Source organism: Somniosus microcephalus, unplaced genomic scaffold, assembly GCF_052327205.1.
Source record: "Somniosus microcephalus isolate GS21.2 unplaced genomic scaffold, FLI_Smic_1.0 unresolved_chr3, whole genome shotgun sequence".
Taxonomy (NCBI): Eukaryota; Metazoa; Chordata; class Chondrichthyes; order Squaliformes; family Somniosidae; genus Somniosus; species Somniosus microcephalus.
The window spans coordinates 68,768,824-68,786,684 of NW_028225181.1; the positions used below are offsets into that span (position 1 = coordinate 68,768,824).

The 17,861-nt window shown below is 51.9% G+C and overlaps 1 protein-coding gene across 1 annotated transcript; it reads right to left on the reverse strand.

Annotated features, from left to right (window-relative positions):
- Positions 1-1,926: 1,926 nt before the first annotated feature.
- On the reverse strand, positions 1,927-8,240 carry LOC147091888 (uncharacterized). Its single transcript, XM_085976913.1, has 2 exons — positions 7,781-8,240; positions 1,927-3,153 (listed from the first exon to the last, which is right to left on the reverse strand). The coding sequence occupies exon 2, from the start codon at positions 3,044-3,046 to the stop codon at positions 2,093-2,095; it is 954 nt and encodes a 317-aa protein (XP_085833039.1). The 5' UTR covers positions 3,047-3,153; positions 7,781-8,240; the 3' UTR covers positions 1,927-2,092.
- Positions 8,241-17,861: the final 9,621 nt, after the last annotated feature.

Here is a 17,861-nt window from a genome sequence, read left to right on the forward strand (position 1 = left end):
AGGGGCTGGTGCTGCCCTCAATAATCCCCTCCTTCAGGAGCCGCTCCACTTCGGTTTTAATGAAAACCCTGTCCCCGGCACTGTATCGCCTGCTCTTTGTGGCGATGGGCTTACAGTCGGGGGTGAGGTTAGCAAACAGTGGCGGGGGGGGGTGACACTGAGTGTGGAGAGGTTGCACCTGGTGCGCGGCGGGCAATTTTGAAGCTGCTGGCTGCGGACTGTGAGTGGGGGGAGGGGTCCACCGTACGCCATCGTAACACTTTTAAGGTGGCACTGAAAATCTAACCCCAGTAGAACGGCAGCGCAGAGGTCAGGCAGGACCAGAAGTTTAAAATTATCGTACACAGTCCCATCTACTACGAGTGTCACCACGCAGTAGCCGCCAATGTCCGCCGACTGGGACTCGGAGGCCATAGAAATCCGCTGGTGCGCAGGCAGGACTGGGAGAGAGCAACGCCGCACCGTGTCGGGGTGGATGAAGCTCTCCGTGCTCCCAGAGTCAAAAAGGCAGATTGCTTCGTGACCATTTACCTTAATGTCCATTGTGGACCGGGCCAGTTGGTGCGGTCTCGCTTGGTCCAGCGTAACGGAGGCCAGCGTAGGGGTCGGTGTGTCGCTGCGGGTATCAGATGAGGCGGTGTTGGGGGCCTGTTGTGTCCCGGCTGTCGTCCAAGATGGCGTCGTCCATGATCCCCATGTGGCTGGAGGCGTCCAAAATGGCTGCTGTTCCGGTGGTTCGCACATTGCTGGGGAGGCCCAAGTTGGCGGCCCGCACAGCCCACATGCGGTGCTGCTGGGGTTCGGGGTGGCTTTGGCTCTGCAGACGCTGGCGTAGTGTCCCATCTTCCCGCAGCCCGAGCAGATCGCATTTTTCGCCGGGCAGTGCGCTCTGGGTTGTTTGGCCTGGCCACAGAAGTAGCATTTCTGGCCTTGGGGCACTGCTGTCTGGCCTTGGGACACTGCTGCGGTAGTTGGGCCGTTGCTAGGCTGTGGCTGGGGTGGCACGGTGCTATGAGATGGTCCTACCGTGTCCCAGGCTGTCGTTCCCCGCGGCGTCCACGGTGCAGAGGAGTAGGCATCCATGCCCCGGTAGGCTGCGTCCAATGACAGTGCGAGTTCAGAGGCCTTGTTGAGATCGAGGTCACTCTGCTCCAACAGTCGCTGTCGGGTGTAATTGGACCTGTGGCCCGCTACAAAAGCGTCCCGGATAAGTTCCTCTGTGTACACGGCGGCCTTTACATCCTTACAATCACAGGCCCGGCCAAGCACAGACAGTGCCTGAAGGTATTCCTCGGTCGATTCCCCAGGTTGTTGTTTACGACTCCCCAGGAGGTGCCTAGCGTACACCTCGTTCACTGGGCGCGTGTACTGGTCCTTGAGGAGCTTGATAGCCTCCGCGTACGAGGTCGCGTCCTGGATAACCGAGTACACTCGGTGGTTCACTTTGGAGGTCAGGACATCCAGTTTGTCCTCGTCCGATTTGACCGTTGCAGCGGAGGCGATCAGGAATTTTTCAAAACACCTAAGGCAGTGAGTAAACTTGGTGGATGAGTCCTCCTCCCGATGATCTAAGTCCAGGCATGCTGGTGTGAGGATCTTCTCCATTATAAAAACCTTGTTCATAAAATTGATGCGCTATCAATAACTCAAAAGACTGAGATTAAGCGAGTAACTAACAGGCTTTTATTAACAAGAGAATGAAGTTGTGCCTCGAGTGGTCGACCGGTCCAGAATGCTGAGGGACTGTGGAGCAGTCACCTTTATACCTGGACTCGTGGGAGGAGCCAGCCGAGACATGTACAGGCATGTACACAGTGGAATACAAACAGTGGCTTACCACAACGATCCTCCCCCAGATTGTCCTTTCTGAGCTCTAGCCAGGTGATGCTAAACACTCAGGTGGGAAAGAAGAAAATCTAAACAATGTGTTTAAAACAAAGTTCATTTATTGGACATATATCCAGAATATTAATAACCCCTGTAACTGGGCTGGAGTTTAACATCAGCAGAAACAATCCCCACCTGTCAGAATGAACATGGTTCAGTCCTGGATCTGATTAACAGCAGCAACAACAGAATCCAACCCCTGCAGTTACTTGTGAACTCGCTGGTGTGTCAGCAGGTTGGATGAACGAGTGAATCCCTTCCCACACACGGAGCATGTGAACAGCCTCTCCCCAATGTGAGTGCGCTGGTGTGTCAGCAGGGTGGATGACACAATGAATCCCTTCCCACACACGGAGCAGGTGAACGGTCTCTCCCCAGTGTGAGCGCGCTGGTGTCTCAGCAGGGTGGATGACTGAGCGAATCCCTTCCCACACACGGAGCAGCTGAACGGCTTCTCCCCAGTGTGAACACGTTGATGGCATATCAGTTGCCCGGAACTTTTAAAGCACTTCTCACAGTCCGAACATTTAAAAGGTCTCTCCCCAGTGTGAACTCGCTGGTGTGTCAGCAGGTGGGATGACAGAGTGAATCCCTTCCCACACACGGAGCAGGTGAATGGCCTCTCCCCAGTGTGAGTGTGCTGGTGTACAGTGAGGTCAGATGAGTGCCTAAACCCAGTCCCGCAGTGCGAGCACCTGAACGGTCTCTCATCAGTGTGAACACGTTGATGGCGTATCAGTTCCCCGGAACTTTTAAAGCACTTCCCACAGTCCGAGCATTTAAAAGGACGCTCCCCAGTGTGAACTCGCTGGTGTGTCAGCAGGTGGGATGACATGGTGAATCCCTTCCCACACACGGAGCAGGTGAACGGCCTCTCCGCAGTGTGAGTGTGCTGGTGTACAGTGAGGTGAGATGACTGCCTAAACCCAGTCCCGCAGTGCGAGCACCTGAACGGTCTCTCATCAGTGTGAACACGTTGATGGCGTATCAGTTCCCCGGAACTTTTAAAGCACTTCCCACAGTCCGAGCATTTAAAAGGTCTCTCCCCAGTGTGAACTCGCTGGTGTATCAGCAGGTGGGATGACTGAGTGAATCCCTTCCCACACTCAGAGCAGGTGAACGGCCTCTCCCTGGTGTGAACGGTGCTTTTTGCTTCCATCTTCAAAGGCCGATGATATTCAGTTCCTGATGAATCGAGTGACTGTCAGATCTTAACGTGATGTTTGGTTCGAGTTTCCCGTCTGCAAATCCTCCCCTTCTAATACCCTGTAAAATGAATTTAAAACAGGGAGCGTGAGAGAGAACCCACTAAAGAGGCAGGTTGTGAAATTGAGCTCAATGAATCTGGTCATTTGTGGGGCCGGCACTAGAAAAAAGTGACCATGAAAGCTGCCGGATTGTCATAAAATCCGACTGGTTCACTAATGTCCCTCAGTGAAGGGAATCTGCCACCTGGTCTGGGCCTCTATGGGAGGAGAGAGAGAGAGAGAGAGAGAGAGAGAGGTGGGAGTGGGAGGGGGCGAAGGAGATGGACTTTATACATCTGCAACTCGACCAGAACTTTGACAGAACCTCCAAAACCCACAACCTCCAGCACCTAGAAGGACAAAGGCAGAAGGTGCATGGGAGCACCACCACCTCCAAGTTCTCCAAGTCACACACCATCCTGACTTGGACATATATCGCCGTTGCTACATCATCACTGGGTGAAAATCCTGGAACTCCTTACACAACAGCATTGTGGGAGTACCTTCACCACACGGACTACAGCGGTTCAAGAAGGCGGCCCACCATCACCTTCTCAACGGGAAAATGGGGATTGGCAACATATTCTGGTCTTGCGAGCGACACCCACATCCCAAGAATGAATTAAAACAAATCTGCAGATGTAAACTGGATTAAAAGCCTCTACAGAAATACTTATTCCTAAAACAATACTCTTTTACATTGTAGGGACAGTGTCTGTGTAACAACCTAATCTCCCCCAGAATCCACCTCCCTTGACAGTCTCACATTGGAAATTGTTGGGTCCTCCTGGGCTCAGAAGTACTGGGGGTTAAACCCAACAGCTTCTCCTCCATCTCCACTCCAGCTCAAACAGAAGCAACAAAAAGACCTACACAGGTGGCCAGGGACCTACCTTCCATCAGCCTGCAATAAAACTCTTCCCGACAGCTACTGACTAATGGCGGCCGCAGAGCCCACAATTCACCGCGCCCCAGAAACCACTCTATCCAACGTGCTGATTTACCCGCTGAGAATGCGCATGCTCCCCGGGGCCGTGGGCCATTCTGGGACCCTGACTCCTGTCCTTTGTCCCGAGTCGGACTTGGTGGAACCGGCTGATGAAGCTGCGGCTCGGATGGGGGAGGCGCTGCACCCAGGGTTTCCTGGTGCCAGGGCCCTGGCCACACGTCCGCCGGGCCCGGCCGCTCTGATTCTGAATGAGGTTCTTGATGAGGCAACAGAGAGGGTTAATGAGGGCAATGCGGTTAACATGTTGTACATGGATTTCCAAAAGGCGTTCGACAAGTGCCACATAATAGGCTTGCCAGCAAAGTTGAAGCCCATGGAATAAAAGGGACAGTGGCAGCATGGATACGGAATTGGCAAAGTGACAGGAAACAGAGAGTAGTGGTGAACGGTTGTTTTTCAGACTGGAGGAAGGTATCCAGTGGTGTTCCCCAGGGGTCGGTAATAGGACCACTGCTTTTCTTGAGATAGAGATATCTATCTTCTATCTATCTATCTATCTGTCTTCTATCTATAAATATATAAAAGGATACATCTGTCTGTCTGTCTGTCTATCTGTCTGTCTGTCCGTCCGGCTATACACTCTAAAGTTATAGAGCGTACCTACACGTGCGTTACATCAAAAGTAAGCTTGCGATTCCGGAACGGTCGTAAGCGTATTTACGTTTTGGCCGGACAAAAATTGCGCCCGCGGTATCCAAAAACCGTTCAAAATTCCGCTCATTAGCATTGAGTTACATCGAGGCCGACCAATCGTACGGTCCAGCGACCCGACGGTCGACCAATCGCGGCATGGCAGCGGCGGGTTCCTGGCGCGTGTGGGCGGGCCCTCCTAGAATCGAGTGACAGGACGATTGACCAATCCTACGCTTCAGTGACCTGACGGTCGACCAATCGGTGCGTGTGTGGGCGGGCCATATCGTTCTGAACCGAGGTGAGTCGACGCTATCTTGATTCCAAACTTTTCATTTCTTTTTCCCGCTTTCTGCGTGCTTCTTTTCAAATCTACATTTCCACCAAAAAAAAAGTAGCTTTTAAAACACAAATTGTTTAAAAAAGTTAATTCATTTGTAAATCTTTTTTCTAACCTCTATAATTTTCCTACCTTTCACCGTTTTTCCAGGCAGGCCTCGAAGCCTGGGCGTCTGTTGCCCAGCCACGCCCGAGCTACGCACCGGCCATCCCGCTGTGCCCGATTCCGAACCAGCGGCCAGCCATCTTGGTAAAGGCTGGCTGGGCTCACTGCAAGCTCCTCGCGCTGCACGGCACACGCGCACCTCCACACAGAGCTCGGCCAGAGGGAAGCGAGCAGGCTCGGGGGGGGGCGGGGCTCGGGAGGGGGAGCGGAGAGGGTTACTCCGGCAACCGGGCTCGCCAGCCGCAATCAGCCATCTCAAGCCGCTCAGGCCCGGAAATCGGGAGGCGGAGAGTTACCAAGGCAACCAGGCCCGGCCAGCCGCAATCGGCCGTCTCAGGCCCGGCCTTGGAAGGGCGGGGCTCGGGCTCACCAGGGCACTGCGCTCGACATGTCAGTGCGTGGGGTGGCACGGAGCTCAGTGGAGCCATCGCCGGCAGAGAGGAGAGGGTCTGCTGGCTCCCCCCTCCCTTCCTCCTCCCCTCCCCCACCTTGGTGACCGGGAGGGGGGTCGCTGTGCCGGACTCAGTCCAAACCGTCGCTCCCTGTGCGCATGCGCGGACTATCGTCTGTCAATCAACCATCAGCCAGAAGAGGTCGCTGGCGAGACCAGTGAAGAAAGAAACACTTGCATTTCTATAGCGCCTTTCACCACCACCAGACGGCCCAAAGTGCTTTACAGCCAATCAAGTACTTTTGAAGTGTAGTCACTGTTGTAATGTAGGAAATGCGGCACACAGCAAGCTCCCACAAACAGCAATGTGATAATGACCAGATAATCTATCTTTTTGTTAAATCTGTTTCTCTCTCTACGGATGTTGCCTGGCCTGCTGAGTGTGTCCAGCATTTCCTGTTGTTATTTCAGATTTCCAGCATCCGCAGTATTTTGCTATTATCCTTTTGTTACATTGATTGAGGGATAAACATTTGCTAGGACACCGGGGATATTTCCCCTGCTCTTTCCCAACAAACCGTCTATATTCTCCTGTAGCCTGAGGCTTCCCTCCTCGCTATTTACCACTCCACCAATTTTCGTGTCATCTGCGAACTTACTGATCATACCTCCAACATTCATATCTAAATCATTAATGTACACTACAAACAGCAAAGGACCCAGACCCTGTAGTAAACCACTGGACACAGGCTTCCAGTCACAAAAACAACGTTCGACCATCACCCTCTGCCTCCTGCCACTAAGCCAATTTTAGATCCAATGTGCCAAATTGCCCTGGATCCCATGGGCTCTTACCTTCTTGACCAGTCTCCCATGTGGGACTTTGTCAAAAGCCTTACTGAAGTCCATGTAGACTACATCAACTGGACTGCCCTCATCCACACACCTGGTCACCCCCATCGAAAAATTCAATCAAATTGGTTAGACATGATCTCCTCCCTGACGAAGCCATGCTGACTATCCTTGATTAATCCTTGCCTCTCCAAGTGGAGACTAATTCTGTCCCTCAGAACTTTATCCAATAATTTCCCTACCATTTATGTTCGGCTCACTGGCCTGTAATTCCCTGATTTATCCCTACTACTACCCTTCTTGAATAATGGTACTACGTTAGCTGTTCTCCAATCCTCTGGCACCTCCCCTGTGGCCAGAGAGGTTCTGAAAATTTGTGTCAGAGCCGCTGCAATCTCCTTCCTTGCCTCACACAGCAGGCTGGGATACATCTCATCTGGGCCTGGGGGTTTATCCACTTTTAAGCCTGCTAAAACCACTAGTACCTCCTCCCTCTCAATACTAATTTGTTCAAGTATATCACAATCCCCCTGCCTGATTTCTATGCCTGCATTGTCCTCATCCATAGTGAACACAGATGCAAAATATTTATTTAAAACCTCACCTATATCTTCTGGCTCTGCACACAGATTGCCACTTTGGACCCGAATGGGCTCTACTCTTTCCCTGGTTATCCTCTTGCCCTTAATACACTAACAAAGCACCTTGGGATTTTCCTTTATTTTGCCCGCCAGTGTTTTTTCATGACCCCTTTTTGCTCTCCTAATTTCTTTTTATAAGTACCCCCCTGCACTTTCTGTACTCCTCTAGGGCTTCCACTGCTTTTAGTCCTTTGTATCTGCCAAAAGCCACCCTTTTTTTCCTAATCCCTTCTTGTATGTCCATCTGTGTATCTGAGTCAATGGGCCTCTCTCTGACCATTCTCCCCAGTCCATCTCCAGGACCTGTGTGTATCTGAGTCAATGGGAATCTCTGACCTTTCTCCCCAGTCCATCTCCAGGACCAGTGTGTATCTGAGTCAATGGGGCTCTCGCTGACCTTTCTCCCCAGTCCATCTCCAGGACCAGTGTGTATCTGAGTCAATGGGAATCTCTGACCTTTCTCCCCAGCCCATCTCCAGGACCAGTGTGTATCTGAGTCAATGAGACTCTCTCTGACCTTTCTCCCACGCCCCTCCCACTTTGCCCCAGGTTCCCAGAGATTGCCTGAGAGAGGCCGGCACTGCTGTAAATGTCGGAGATTCCCTGATCCACACTCACCGCGCCATCCGCCGCTCCTCAGTCCCGCCGCCATTTTATCTCCGTCCTCAAACCGGAGCCTCATCCGGGGACTGCGAGCAGCACCGCGCATGCGCACTGCGGCCACGCAGCGCGGGCTTAAAGTCCCTCACGGAGCCCGTCTCTTCTACTGGCTGCGACTCGTAGATTGACAGCTGCGCTCACCAATCGCAGCCCGCAACGCCTCGGGGCCCCGCCCACTGTGTTAAAAGGCCGCCGCCAGCTCCGGGGTCACGTGGCTCCTGATCGGCCGTTCAACCGCCTCAGCGCGCGGGTGACGTCATAGCCCCGCCCACCCGCGAGCCCTTGTTGCCCAAGGTGCCGGCCGACTGCTGTCCCTTCTCCCCGGGCGGGCGGCGGCTGTCCTTCCCCCGGGGGGCGGACTCCTCTCTAACTCTGTTCTCCAACTGCTCCTCCCCGCTCCGGGCTGCGGCTTTTGTAGCAGCCGCCGGCCCCGCCCAGCCCAGCCGCGCCTTCTGATTGGCTGAAAACCCGGCAAATCTCCGCCTCTGATTGGCGCGTTTTTCAATCCGCTCCAACCTCGGACACCAACGAAAAAGGCGGCTTATAGAATAAGAAATAACAACAGAAAATGCTGGAAAAACTCAGCAAGTCAGGCAACATCCGTGGAGAGAAATTTGAGTTGACGTTTCGGGTTTGACCCTTCTTCAAAACTGGAGAGAAAAGGAACTAGATCGAAGAATAAGAGCTCGTCTGTGAATCAGACTCGTTATTGTTAAACTGATGGCCCTCTGTGGGACTGAATATTAACCAGTTATTAAAATCATTGCATCTGTGGGACTGAATATTAACCAGTTATTAAAATCATTGCATCTGTGGGACTGAATAATAATCATTATTGTTAAAATCATTGCATCTGTGGGATTGAATAATAATCATTATTGTTAAAATCATTGCATCTGTGGGATTGAATAATAATCATTATTTTTTAAATTATTGCATCTGTGGGATTGAATAATAATCATTATTGTTTAAATTATTGCATCTGTGGGATTGAATAATAATCATTATTGTTTAAATTATTGCATCTGTGGGATTGAATAATAATCATTATTGTTTAAATTATTGCATCTGTGGGATTGAATAATAATCATTATTGTTTAAATTATTGCATCTGTGGGATTGAGTAATAATCATTATTGTTTAAATTATTGCATCTGTGGGATTGAATAATAATCGTTAAAATTATGGTATCTGGGACTGAATAATAATTAAAACTATGGCATTTGTGAGACTAAATAATAATCATTACTGCTAAAGATTGTCATCTGTGGGACTGAATAATCATTTTAATTAAAATTATAGCATCTGTGGGACTGAATAATCATTAAAATGGCATCTGTGAGACTGAATAATTCATTATTAAATTCTGAATTATGGCAAATTGATCCTTTACACACATACACATACACATAATCCCCACAGTGCAGATAGAGGCCATTTCGGCCCATCGAGCCTGCACCGACACATATCCCACCCTATCCCTGTAACCCCACGTATTTAATCCCCCTAACACTAAGGGTCAATTTATCATAGCCAACTCAACCTTTAAAATTACTGGTTCCTGAATTGACAGATTTATTTTCATTTTAGCTTTTCAGCGACCCGCTTATAAATGAGTGCTTTGTACAAAACAGGGCAGTGACAATGCATCATTTTGTTATATATTTGTTAAATTTCAATCTATTTTAAATTAACGATATACTGTATTACAAAAACACACCAGCAAAATCTGAACATATGACAAAAAAATGAAAGTGAGGGTTAAATAAAGAAAGGATGATAAAACATTTTTTAAAAGAGTTTCATTCTTTATGCTGTCCATATTTCAAATGCCATTAGTCAAATGAAAATAAATAGTCCCTTCTGGATCTGGTGAGTGTCTCTGAAAAGAGCCTCTGGGTTGAGTTTTTAAGGTGGGAGGAACGAGAGGCTTTATTTGCAGCTGATGTATTTGGTGACAGCTTTCGTCCCCTCGGAGACGGCGTGCTTGGCCAGTTCCCCGGGCAGCAGGAGGCGGACGGCGGTCTGGATCTCCCGGCCGGGAGGAGATGGTCCGGTGTGCTTGGCCAGTTCCCCGGGCAGCAGGAGGCGGACGGCGGTCTGGATCTCCCGGCCGGGAGGAGATGGTCCGGCGTGCTTGGCCAGTTCCCCGGGCAGCAGGAGGCGGACGGCGGTCTGGATCTCCCGGCCGGGAGGAGATGGTCCGGCGTTCTTGGCCAGTTCCCCGGGCAGCAGGAGGCGGACGGCGGTCTGGATCTCCCGGCCGGGAGGAGATGGTCCGGCGTGCTTGGCCAGTTCCCCGGGCAGCAGGAGGCAGACGGCGGTCTGGATCTCCCGGCCGGGAGGAGATGGTCTGGCGTTTGGTGCACTCTTTTGGTTGGTGCTTAAACAAATTGACTGTAAATTAACAAAAGTTCAAATAAAACTTAAACAAATCAAATTAAAATTTGGTGGTCCGGGTTGATGATGCACTCCAGTCCCCGCGGCACCCACCGGTCGCGGAAGTACTCAAGCGTGCCGGCGGACACCGCGTGCTCCATCTCCAGGGCCACCCGGGCGTGAACATGGCCGCAGAAGAGAGGCAGGCAATCTGGTTGGACGACCCACTCGACCGCCGCTGCCTGGACCAATTGATCGCTTTTTTAGCCAGGCCCAGGAGCAGGCCTACAAGGAGGTCCTCCAACCTGCCCGCTCCCCTCCGCACCGGGTGACCGTAGATCAAGAGCGTGGGACTGAAGTGCAACCAAAAATCGAGGAGCAGCCCCTTCAGGTAATGAAAGAGGGGCTGCAACCTCTCACACTCCATATATACGTGGAACACGGACTCCTCCAGGCATGGCGTTTGGTGTAATGGGTCAGGCGGGAGGCCTCGCAGGACTCTGAGTGATTGATAGGGAATAAGGCAGACGTCGACCCTTTATACCAGAGGGGAGAAGAAGCTCTCCCGGTTTACCCTTACACAGTCATTCAGGTGAAATCTTCAGTTCGGGTGGATATAAGTCCCATAGCAGTAATTGAAGAAGAAAAAGGTGTCTCCGTGTCCCAACCACCTTTGTAAGGATATCAAGGGATACGGAGCTAAGGTGGGTACATGGAGTTGAGGTACAGATCAGCCATGATCTAATTGAATGGCAGAGCAGACTGGAAGGGCTGAATGGCCAACTCCTGTTCCTATGTCACCAACATTTCACAACTCAGCCAACACCACCTAAAACAGATTGTCCGGCTGTTCCTTCATTGAAGAGTAATCTTAGGTTGTCAGGTGTTTTGGGATGTCCAGAGGGTTTGAAAGGCACTATATAAATTCAAGTCATGGCAAGGGAGAACTTGTAAACACCCGAGGGTTTTTGAATTCACAGGAGAGCGGATGTTTGAGAAGGCCACGTCCTATCAATAGCGATAATCAGAGGGCTGCCTACTGCAAGTTTGGGCAGAGATCATGCACATTAGATCTGCGGCCACCGTGCCCAAGAAGATCCAGCAGGCAATAAGCAGCATTTTCATTTCAATGCGTTGGTGCAGCAGGTCATGTCATTTAGATGTCAATGCTGTTTTGTGGCCTTTACCCCGTAGGTTCTATTAATTTCGGCCATGGTCGCGGAGCTGTACTTTTGAAAATAAACATTTGAAAGGATCACCTGCAACTTCCATTCTCAAGCGTTGTGTTGAATTTTGCTGATAGGTTGTGGGGCTACTCATCGATCTGGGTCCGCACAATCACACACTGGTTCTTGGTGACCAAATTCTATTACCTGGGATGTTGGGAAGTCCCAACATTTCACCAGTACCTTGGAGACCCCATAATATACAAATTATACGGGTCCCAGAAACTCCAAAAGAGATTGTCTAAGAAAAAAATATATGCGCTTAATCGCTTCTGTTTAAGAAAGGCCACTGCAATATTAGCTATTTACTAAAACCCTTATGGCATAGTACACAAATGCTGAACCTGAGGCAATTTATTTGGTATTTAAAAAGATTCTCGGGATGTAGGCATCACTGGGCAAGGCCAGCATTTATTGCCCATCCCTAATCGCCCTTGAGAAGGGGGTGGTGAGCCGCCCCCTTGAAGCGCTGCAGTCCGACTGGTGAAGGTACTCCCGCAGTGCTGTTAGGGAGGGCGTTCCAGGATTTTGACCCAGCGATGATGAAGAATCGGTGATATGTTTCTAAGTCACTACAGATGCTTTCGCACCCGTACGACCAGATTTAGGAACAGCTTCTTTCCCAGGGCTGTCATCCTACTGAACTCCACAAATAAACTCTAAAGCCTGCACATCTGCCAATGCACTTTATTATGGTTATGTTAATATACTACAAGCCAAATGTATGTTGAATGTTTAAATGTCTTCATCTAAATGTACACTCTCGGGAGCTGCAAGCCTACATTTCATTATACTGCACTTGTGCACTAACAATGACAATAAAGTTGATTTGATTTGATTTGAAGTCAGGATGGTGTGTGACTTGGAGGGAAACTTGGAGGTGGTGGTGTTCCCATGTGCCTGCTGCCCTTGTCCTTCTAGGTGGAAGAGGTCGCGGGTCTGGGAGGTGCTGCCGAAGAAGCCTTGGCGAGTTGCTGCAGTGCATCTTGTCGATGGTCCACACTGGAGAGTATTCAATCACACTCCTGACTTGTGCCTTGTAGATGGTGGAAAGGCTTTGAGTCAGGAAGTGAGACATTCACTGCAGAATACGCTGGAAAGATGAGATAAAGTAGGGCGACATGGATGATCGTATGGAGCAGAAACACCAACACAATTCCAACTCTTAATCCAATGAATACCAATCATTTCTGTGACTATTTTTTCTCCAACTCATTCTAGGCTGCAAGATGCTTCACGACGGCTGCAGCTGGTTGCAAAGTCTCCCGAGAGCTGGAAGACAACCGCCAGGATCATTCGAAGATTCTCGGGTTTATCTTCAAAATGTCAATCGGGAATGTTAAACAGAAACAACGGCCGCAGCAATGATTTAAAAATAAAGATATGTATTGTATAATTCTGGAACAACCTCTTTCATCTGAAGGGCGTGGTGGCTCTGAAAGGAGCCTTTTGTTTTGGTTCACGCGGGTAGTATTTCTGTTTGGGGTTTTCAGTCTTGGCCGCCGCCCGTGGGGCTGCTGCCGCCTTCTGGTCTTGGCAGCTCCCGGGCTTCCTGCCCCTGGAGGGGACCTGGGGCCCCCGACGGCTCCTGGGTCGCCCGACGGGCCTCGCCCCCTGGCGGACCCCGCCCGCCCTCTTCTCGGCCTTTCTCCAGCGGGCGGCAGCAGCAGCAGCAGGATCACCGCCCCCCGGCCTCCTTCCTCCTCCGCCCCCTGGGCTTGTTCTTGGCCGGCCGGCCGCACCAGCGAGCCCTCGGTCACCAGGCTCCGCACCGCCTGCTTCACCCACCAGTTGATGCGCGGCATGTCGTAGCCGGGGCCGACAGCGCCTGCTTGACGGCGGCCAGCGACAGGCCGCCCCGCTCCCTGGAAGCCGCCACCGCCTGCAGGATGTGGCCCGACACCGTGGGCCCGCCCGCCGGCCGCGCATTGGGCTGGGTTCTTCCTCTTCCTGGCCTTGCGGCCTCGGGCCGGGCCTTTGGTCTGGTCGCCCGAAGCCATTTTATTTTTTCGCTCGCTCAGCGCCTCCCCCCCTCCTCCGGCTGCTCCGCGCTCCTCACCGCGCCGAGTCCAGCTGCCGAGCGGCGGCGGCGGCCGCGCCTTTTGTAAGCTCAAGGCGGACGGTCCAGAGGCAACTCCTCCACCGGGACCCGGCGCGTGGCCGAGCGCCGCCTGCGACTCTTTCTGTGTGAGTGCGAGCGTGAAAAGATTTGGTTGCATTCTTCAAACCTTCAACCCCTCCCTCTCCCTAGGCGGCTGCATCCCATTTTGTTGCATTCTTCAAACCTTCAACCCCTCCCTCTCCCTAGGCGGCTGCATCCCATTTTGTTGCATTCCTCAAACCTTCAATCCCTCCCTCTCCTGAGGTGGGTGCATCCCATTTTGTTGCATTCTTCAAACCTTCAACCCCTCCCTCTCCCTAGGCGGGTGCATCCCATTTTGTTGCATTCTTCAAACTTTCAACCCCTCCCTCTCCCTAGGCGGGTGCATCCCATTTTGTTGCATTCCTCAAACCTTCAACCCCTCCCTCTCCTGAGGTGGGTGCATCCCATTTTGTTGCATTCTTCAAACCTTCAACCCCTCCCTCTCCCTAGGCGGGTGCATCCCATTTTGTTGCATTCTTCAAACTTTCAACCCCTCCCTCTCCCGAGGCGGGTGCATCCCTTTTGGTTGCATTCTTCAAACCTACAACCCCTCTTTCACCCGAGGCGGTGCATCCATTACATTAACCATGCGAACTAAACTTTGAATTCGGGTTTGCCTCACACTGATTACTCCATTCCGCGACCGGTGGGTGCCGCGGGGACTGGAGTACATTATCAACCCGGACAATCAAATTTTAATTTAATTTGTTAAGTTTTCTTTAAAGTTTTATTAATTTACAGCCAATTTGTTTATCCACCCCCATCAAAAAAGTGTACACCGATAACTCCTCAGATAACGAAGCAGTCCCTGCCCGCCTGCAGCAAGACCTGGACAACATTCAGGATTGGGCTGATAATTGACAAGTGCCAGACAATGACCAGCTCCAACAAGAGAGAGAGCCTAGCCACCTCCCCTTGACATGCAATGGGACAGCATTCTTCAAACCCACAACCCAACACACACCTCCCCTCAATGGGCAGGTGCATCAAATTTGGCTGCATTTTTCAAACTTTCAATACCCCCCCTCCCCCTCCCTGGGCGGGTGCATCCGATCTGGTTGCGCTCTTCAAACTTTGAATTCGGGCTTGTCTTACACCAATTACTCCTCAGGCAATGAAGCAGTCCTTGCCCGCATGCAGCAAGACCTGGACAGCATTCAGGCTTCGGCTGATAAGTGGCTAGTAACATTCGCAACTCACAAGTTTCAGGCAATGACCATTTCCAACAAGAGAGAGTCTAGCCACCTTCCCTTGACATTCAACGGGATTATCATCACGTCACAGTTCAAGAAGGCAGCTCAAGGGCAATTAGGGATGGGCAATAAATGCCGGCCTTATCAGTGACGCCCACATCCCATGAATGAATAATAAAAAAAGATTGAACCATATTTTACAACACGTCACAACAGCATTAAACAGCCTATTACTCAGCATACAGCAAACAAAGTCTATTTAACAAACTACAGGAAACATAACTCATGACCGAAACTACAGCAAAGTCTCCCGATAATAGTGAGTTTATTTCTCCAATGAAATGCCGTGAGTGGAGGATAGTTCGATAATAGAAATGATATGCTTAAAATTAATCCCAGTCATTTAAAGCTGTGTGGTCTCATAGAGTCATAGAGTCATAGGCCTAGAAATTCAGTAGCGTTCGCCAGCCGTTAATGGCTTAAGAGGGGTAGATTTCCAGCGCTAGGCACTTAGCGCCCGGGCGCAGTCTGATCTGCGCCTACGCCCAACTTCAGTTGACATTTAGCGCCGGCGCAAAGTGTTTGCGCCCGCTCAGCTGCGCGCGCAGCTTATGACGTCATTTCGTCGTGCAACGCTGTTTGTGCGCCCCAAACCGGAAATTCAGTGGCGCCCGCCCAATGTGGGCATGGCGCTGTTAAGAACTGTGAACTGGAACGCAGCAGAGGCCCTGCGGGCCTCGGGGAGCGCTAATTAAAGGGCACTGAGACTGAACTATAAAGGCCAGCCATTTTGCTGCAATGACTTTAGTGCTTTGGATTTCTGGACAGAGACCAAGGAACTGACCTTACTGATTTGGGACAACATAGGAGAGGTATTTTTGGCTTCTGGCCAGAGCTTGGAAATTAGACTCATTGTGATTTCACTGTTTGCAAGTTTATTATGGGGGCTGCATGGGGTTCCAACCCTCAGTTCCAGCATTATGTGCGAAGGGCTCGCAGACGCTGTGTGAGAGGGCCAGCCATGCCTAGACGCAGAGGGGCCATCAGGCGTCGGCAACGTAGGCCTTACCCACTCAGGGAATACCGCCAGCAGGTGTCCTATCTCACCATGACTGCCACGCATTGTGTTAAGAGGCTGCGCTTCAGAAGGGAGGTGGTTGCAGAGATCTGCCAGCTGCTTCACAGAGATCTGCGTCCACAGCTGATGTGCAGGACGTCTCTGTCGGTGGAAGTGAAGGTCACGGTGGCTCTGAACTATTATGCAAGCGGCTCCTTCCAAGCCGCTGCTGGGGACATAGCGAACATCTCCCAGTTCGCCGTGCATCGCTGCATCCGGCAGGTCACCGATGCCCTTTTCGCAAGGAGACACCAATTCATCTCCTTCCCCATGACCCTAGAGAGGCAGGAGCAGCGTGCAGTCGGATTTGCCAGGATCGCCAACTTCCCCATGGTGCAGGGCGCCATTGACTGCACGCATGTGGCTATGCGGCCACCTATCGACAATGCTGAGGATTACCGCAACCGGAAGGGCTACCATTCCCTCAATGTACAGCTGGTGTGTGACCACAGGCAGCGCATCCTAGCTGTCAATGCCCGCTTTCCAGGAAGCAGCCACGATGCATTTATCCTGCGCCAGACTACTGCGGCTGACATGTTCGAGGCACAGCCTCCACCAAGGGGATGGCTTATCGGGGACAAGGGCTACCCTTTGTGTACATGGCTCATGACCCCGCTCCACGCGCCCAGGACCCCTGCGGAGGAGGCATACAACGAAAGCCATCAAGCCACAAGGAACATCATAGAGCAAACGATTGGCGTCCTCAAGCAACGGTTCCACTGCCTGGATCGTTCCGGCGGATCTCTACAGTATTCGCCGGATAGAGTCTCCCAGTTCGTCGTTGTTTGCTGCATGCTGCACAACCTGGCTATCCGCAGGACTCAGGCACTGCCACCTCGCGTTGGACCACCACCTCAGGAGGATGAGCAGGAGGACCATGAGGAGGAGGAGGAGGAGGAGGAGGAGTACCAGCCCAGGAGGGAGCCACAAGGTCCAAGGGCCATCCACCGGCGGCTTATTGAATGACACTTCTAGGCCCCCTGTCAGGGAATGGCTTGTGGCAATGAACGCACCTGAATGCAGCCGCTCCGCAAGCCCTCAGCCGGTTAACGCAACAACCACTTGAAACATGAGACCTGGACAAGCTGAATAAATAAAAAGCTTTATTTAACAAACTCAGGGCCCTTCCCACATGAAACAGAAAAACAGACAAGACCCCCAAAAAACAGTCACAAACATATCTCACTCCCACAACCTGGGGAGGAATAACAAAAATTGTCCTTCCAATTGGCCTTCATCCTCGGCCTTACCAAAATAAGCCCCCCCCCTCCAGAACACAAACACCCCCATATAAAAAAACATTTGCCTTCATCTTCGGCCTTACCAAAATAAGCCCCCCCCTCCAGAACACAAACACCCCCATATAAAAAAAACAGTTGGCAACACACTCTACTTGGTGTGCCGAGAGGGCGAGTCCTTGTGCAGGCTTCTCCGGCCCCTGCCCGACCTGTTGCTCCACCTCAACCTGGGCCCTGTGGGTGTTGCAAGGCTGGGGGAAGGCTCCTGAGGGGCACAATGCATGATGGCAGATGCCCTTGGGGGTCGGCCTAGACGAGGTCCGGCCCTGGAGGGGCCGGCTGCTGACTGCTGCAGCTGTGGCTGGCCAGCATCAGTCTCTCCAGCAGCTCGTCGCACCTTGGCTGGGGGAGTGGCAGTGGCAGCTGCAGCAATGGGGGCAAGCTGGCTGATGCCAGGCGCTCACTGGTCACCAGAGACACTGGCACTCGGCCGGCCTGGCCCTGCAGCAAGCGCAGCAATCTGGTGAAGGCCAGACCGCTGTGCTGCAGCAGGGCGGCGGGTGCCCTGGCAATGCTTCCGTGACACAGCGAGTGTGGCAGAAGTGAGTGCGCGAACTGCCCTGGTCTGTGCCCGCATCAGATCAGCCAGTGTCTGGACGGCACCACTCATGAACTCGCGACTCGCGTCCTGTGCTGCCGCGAGTTGGTCGACACCCCTGGCCTGTGCTGCCGCGAGTTGCTCG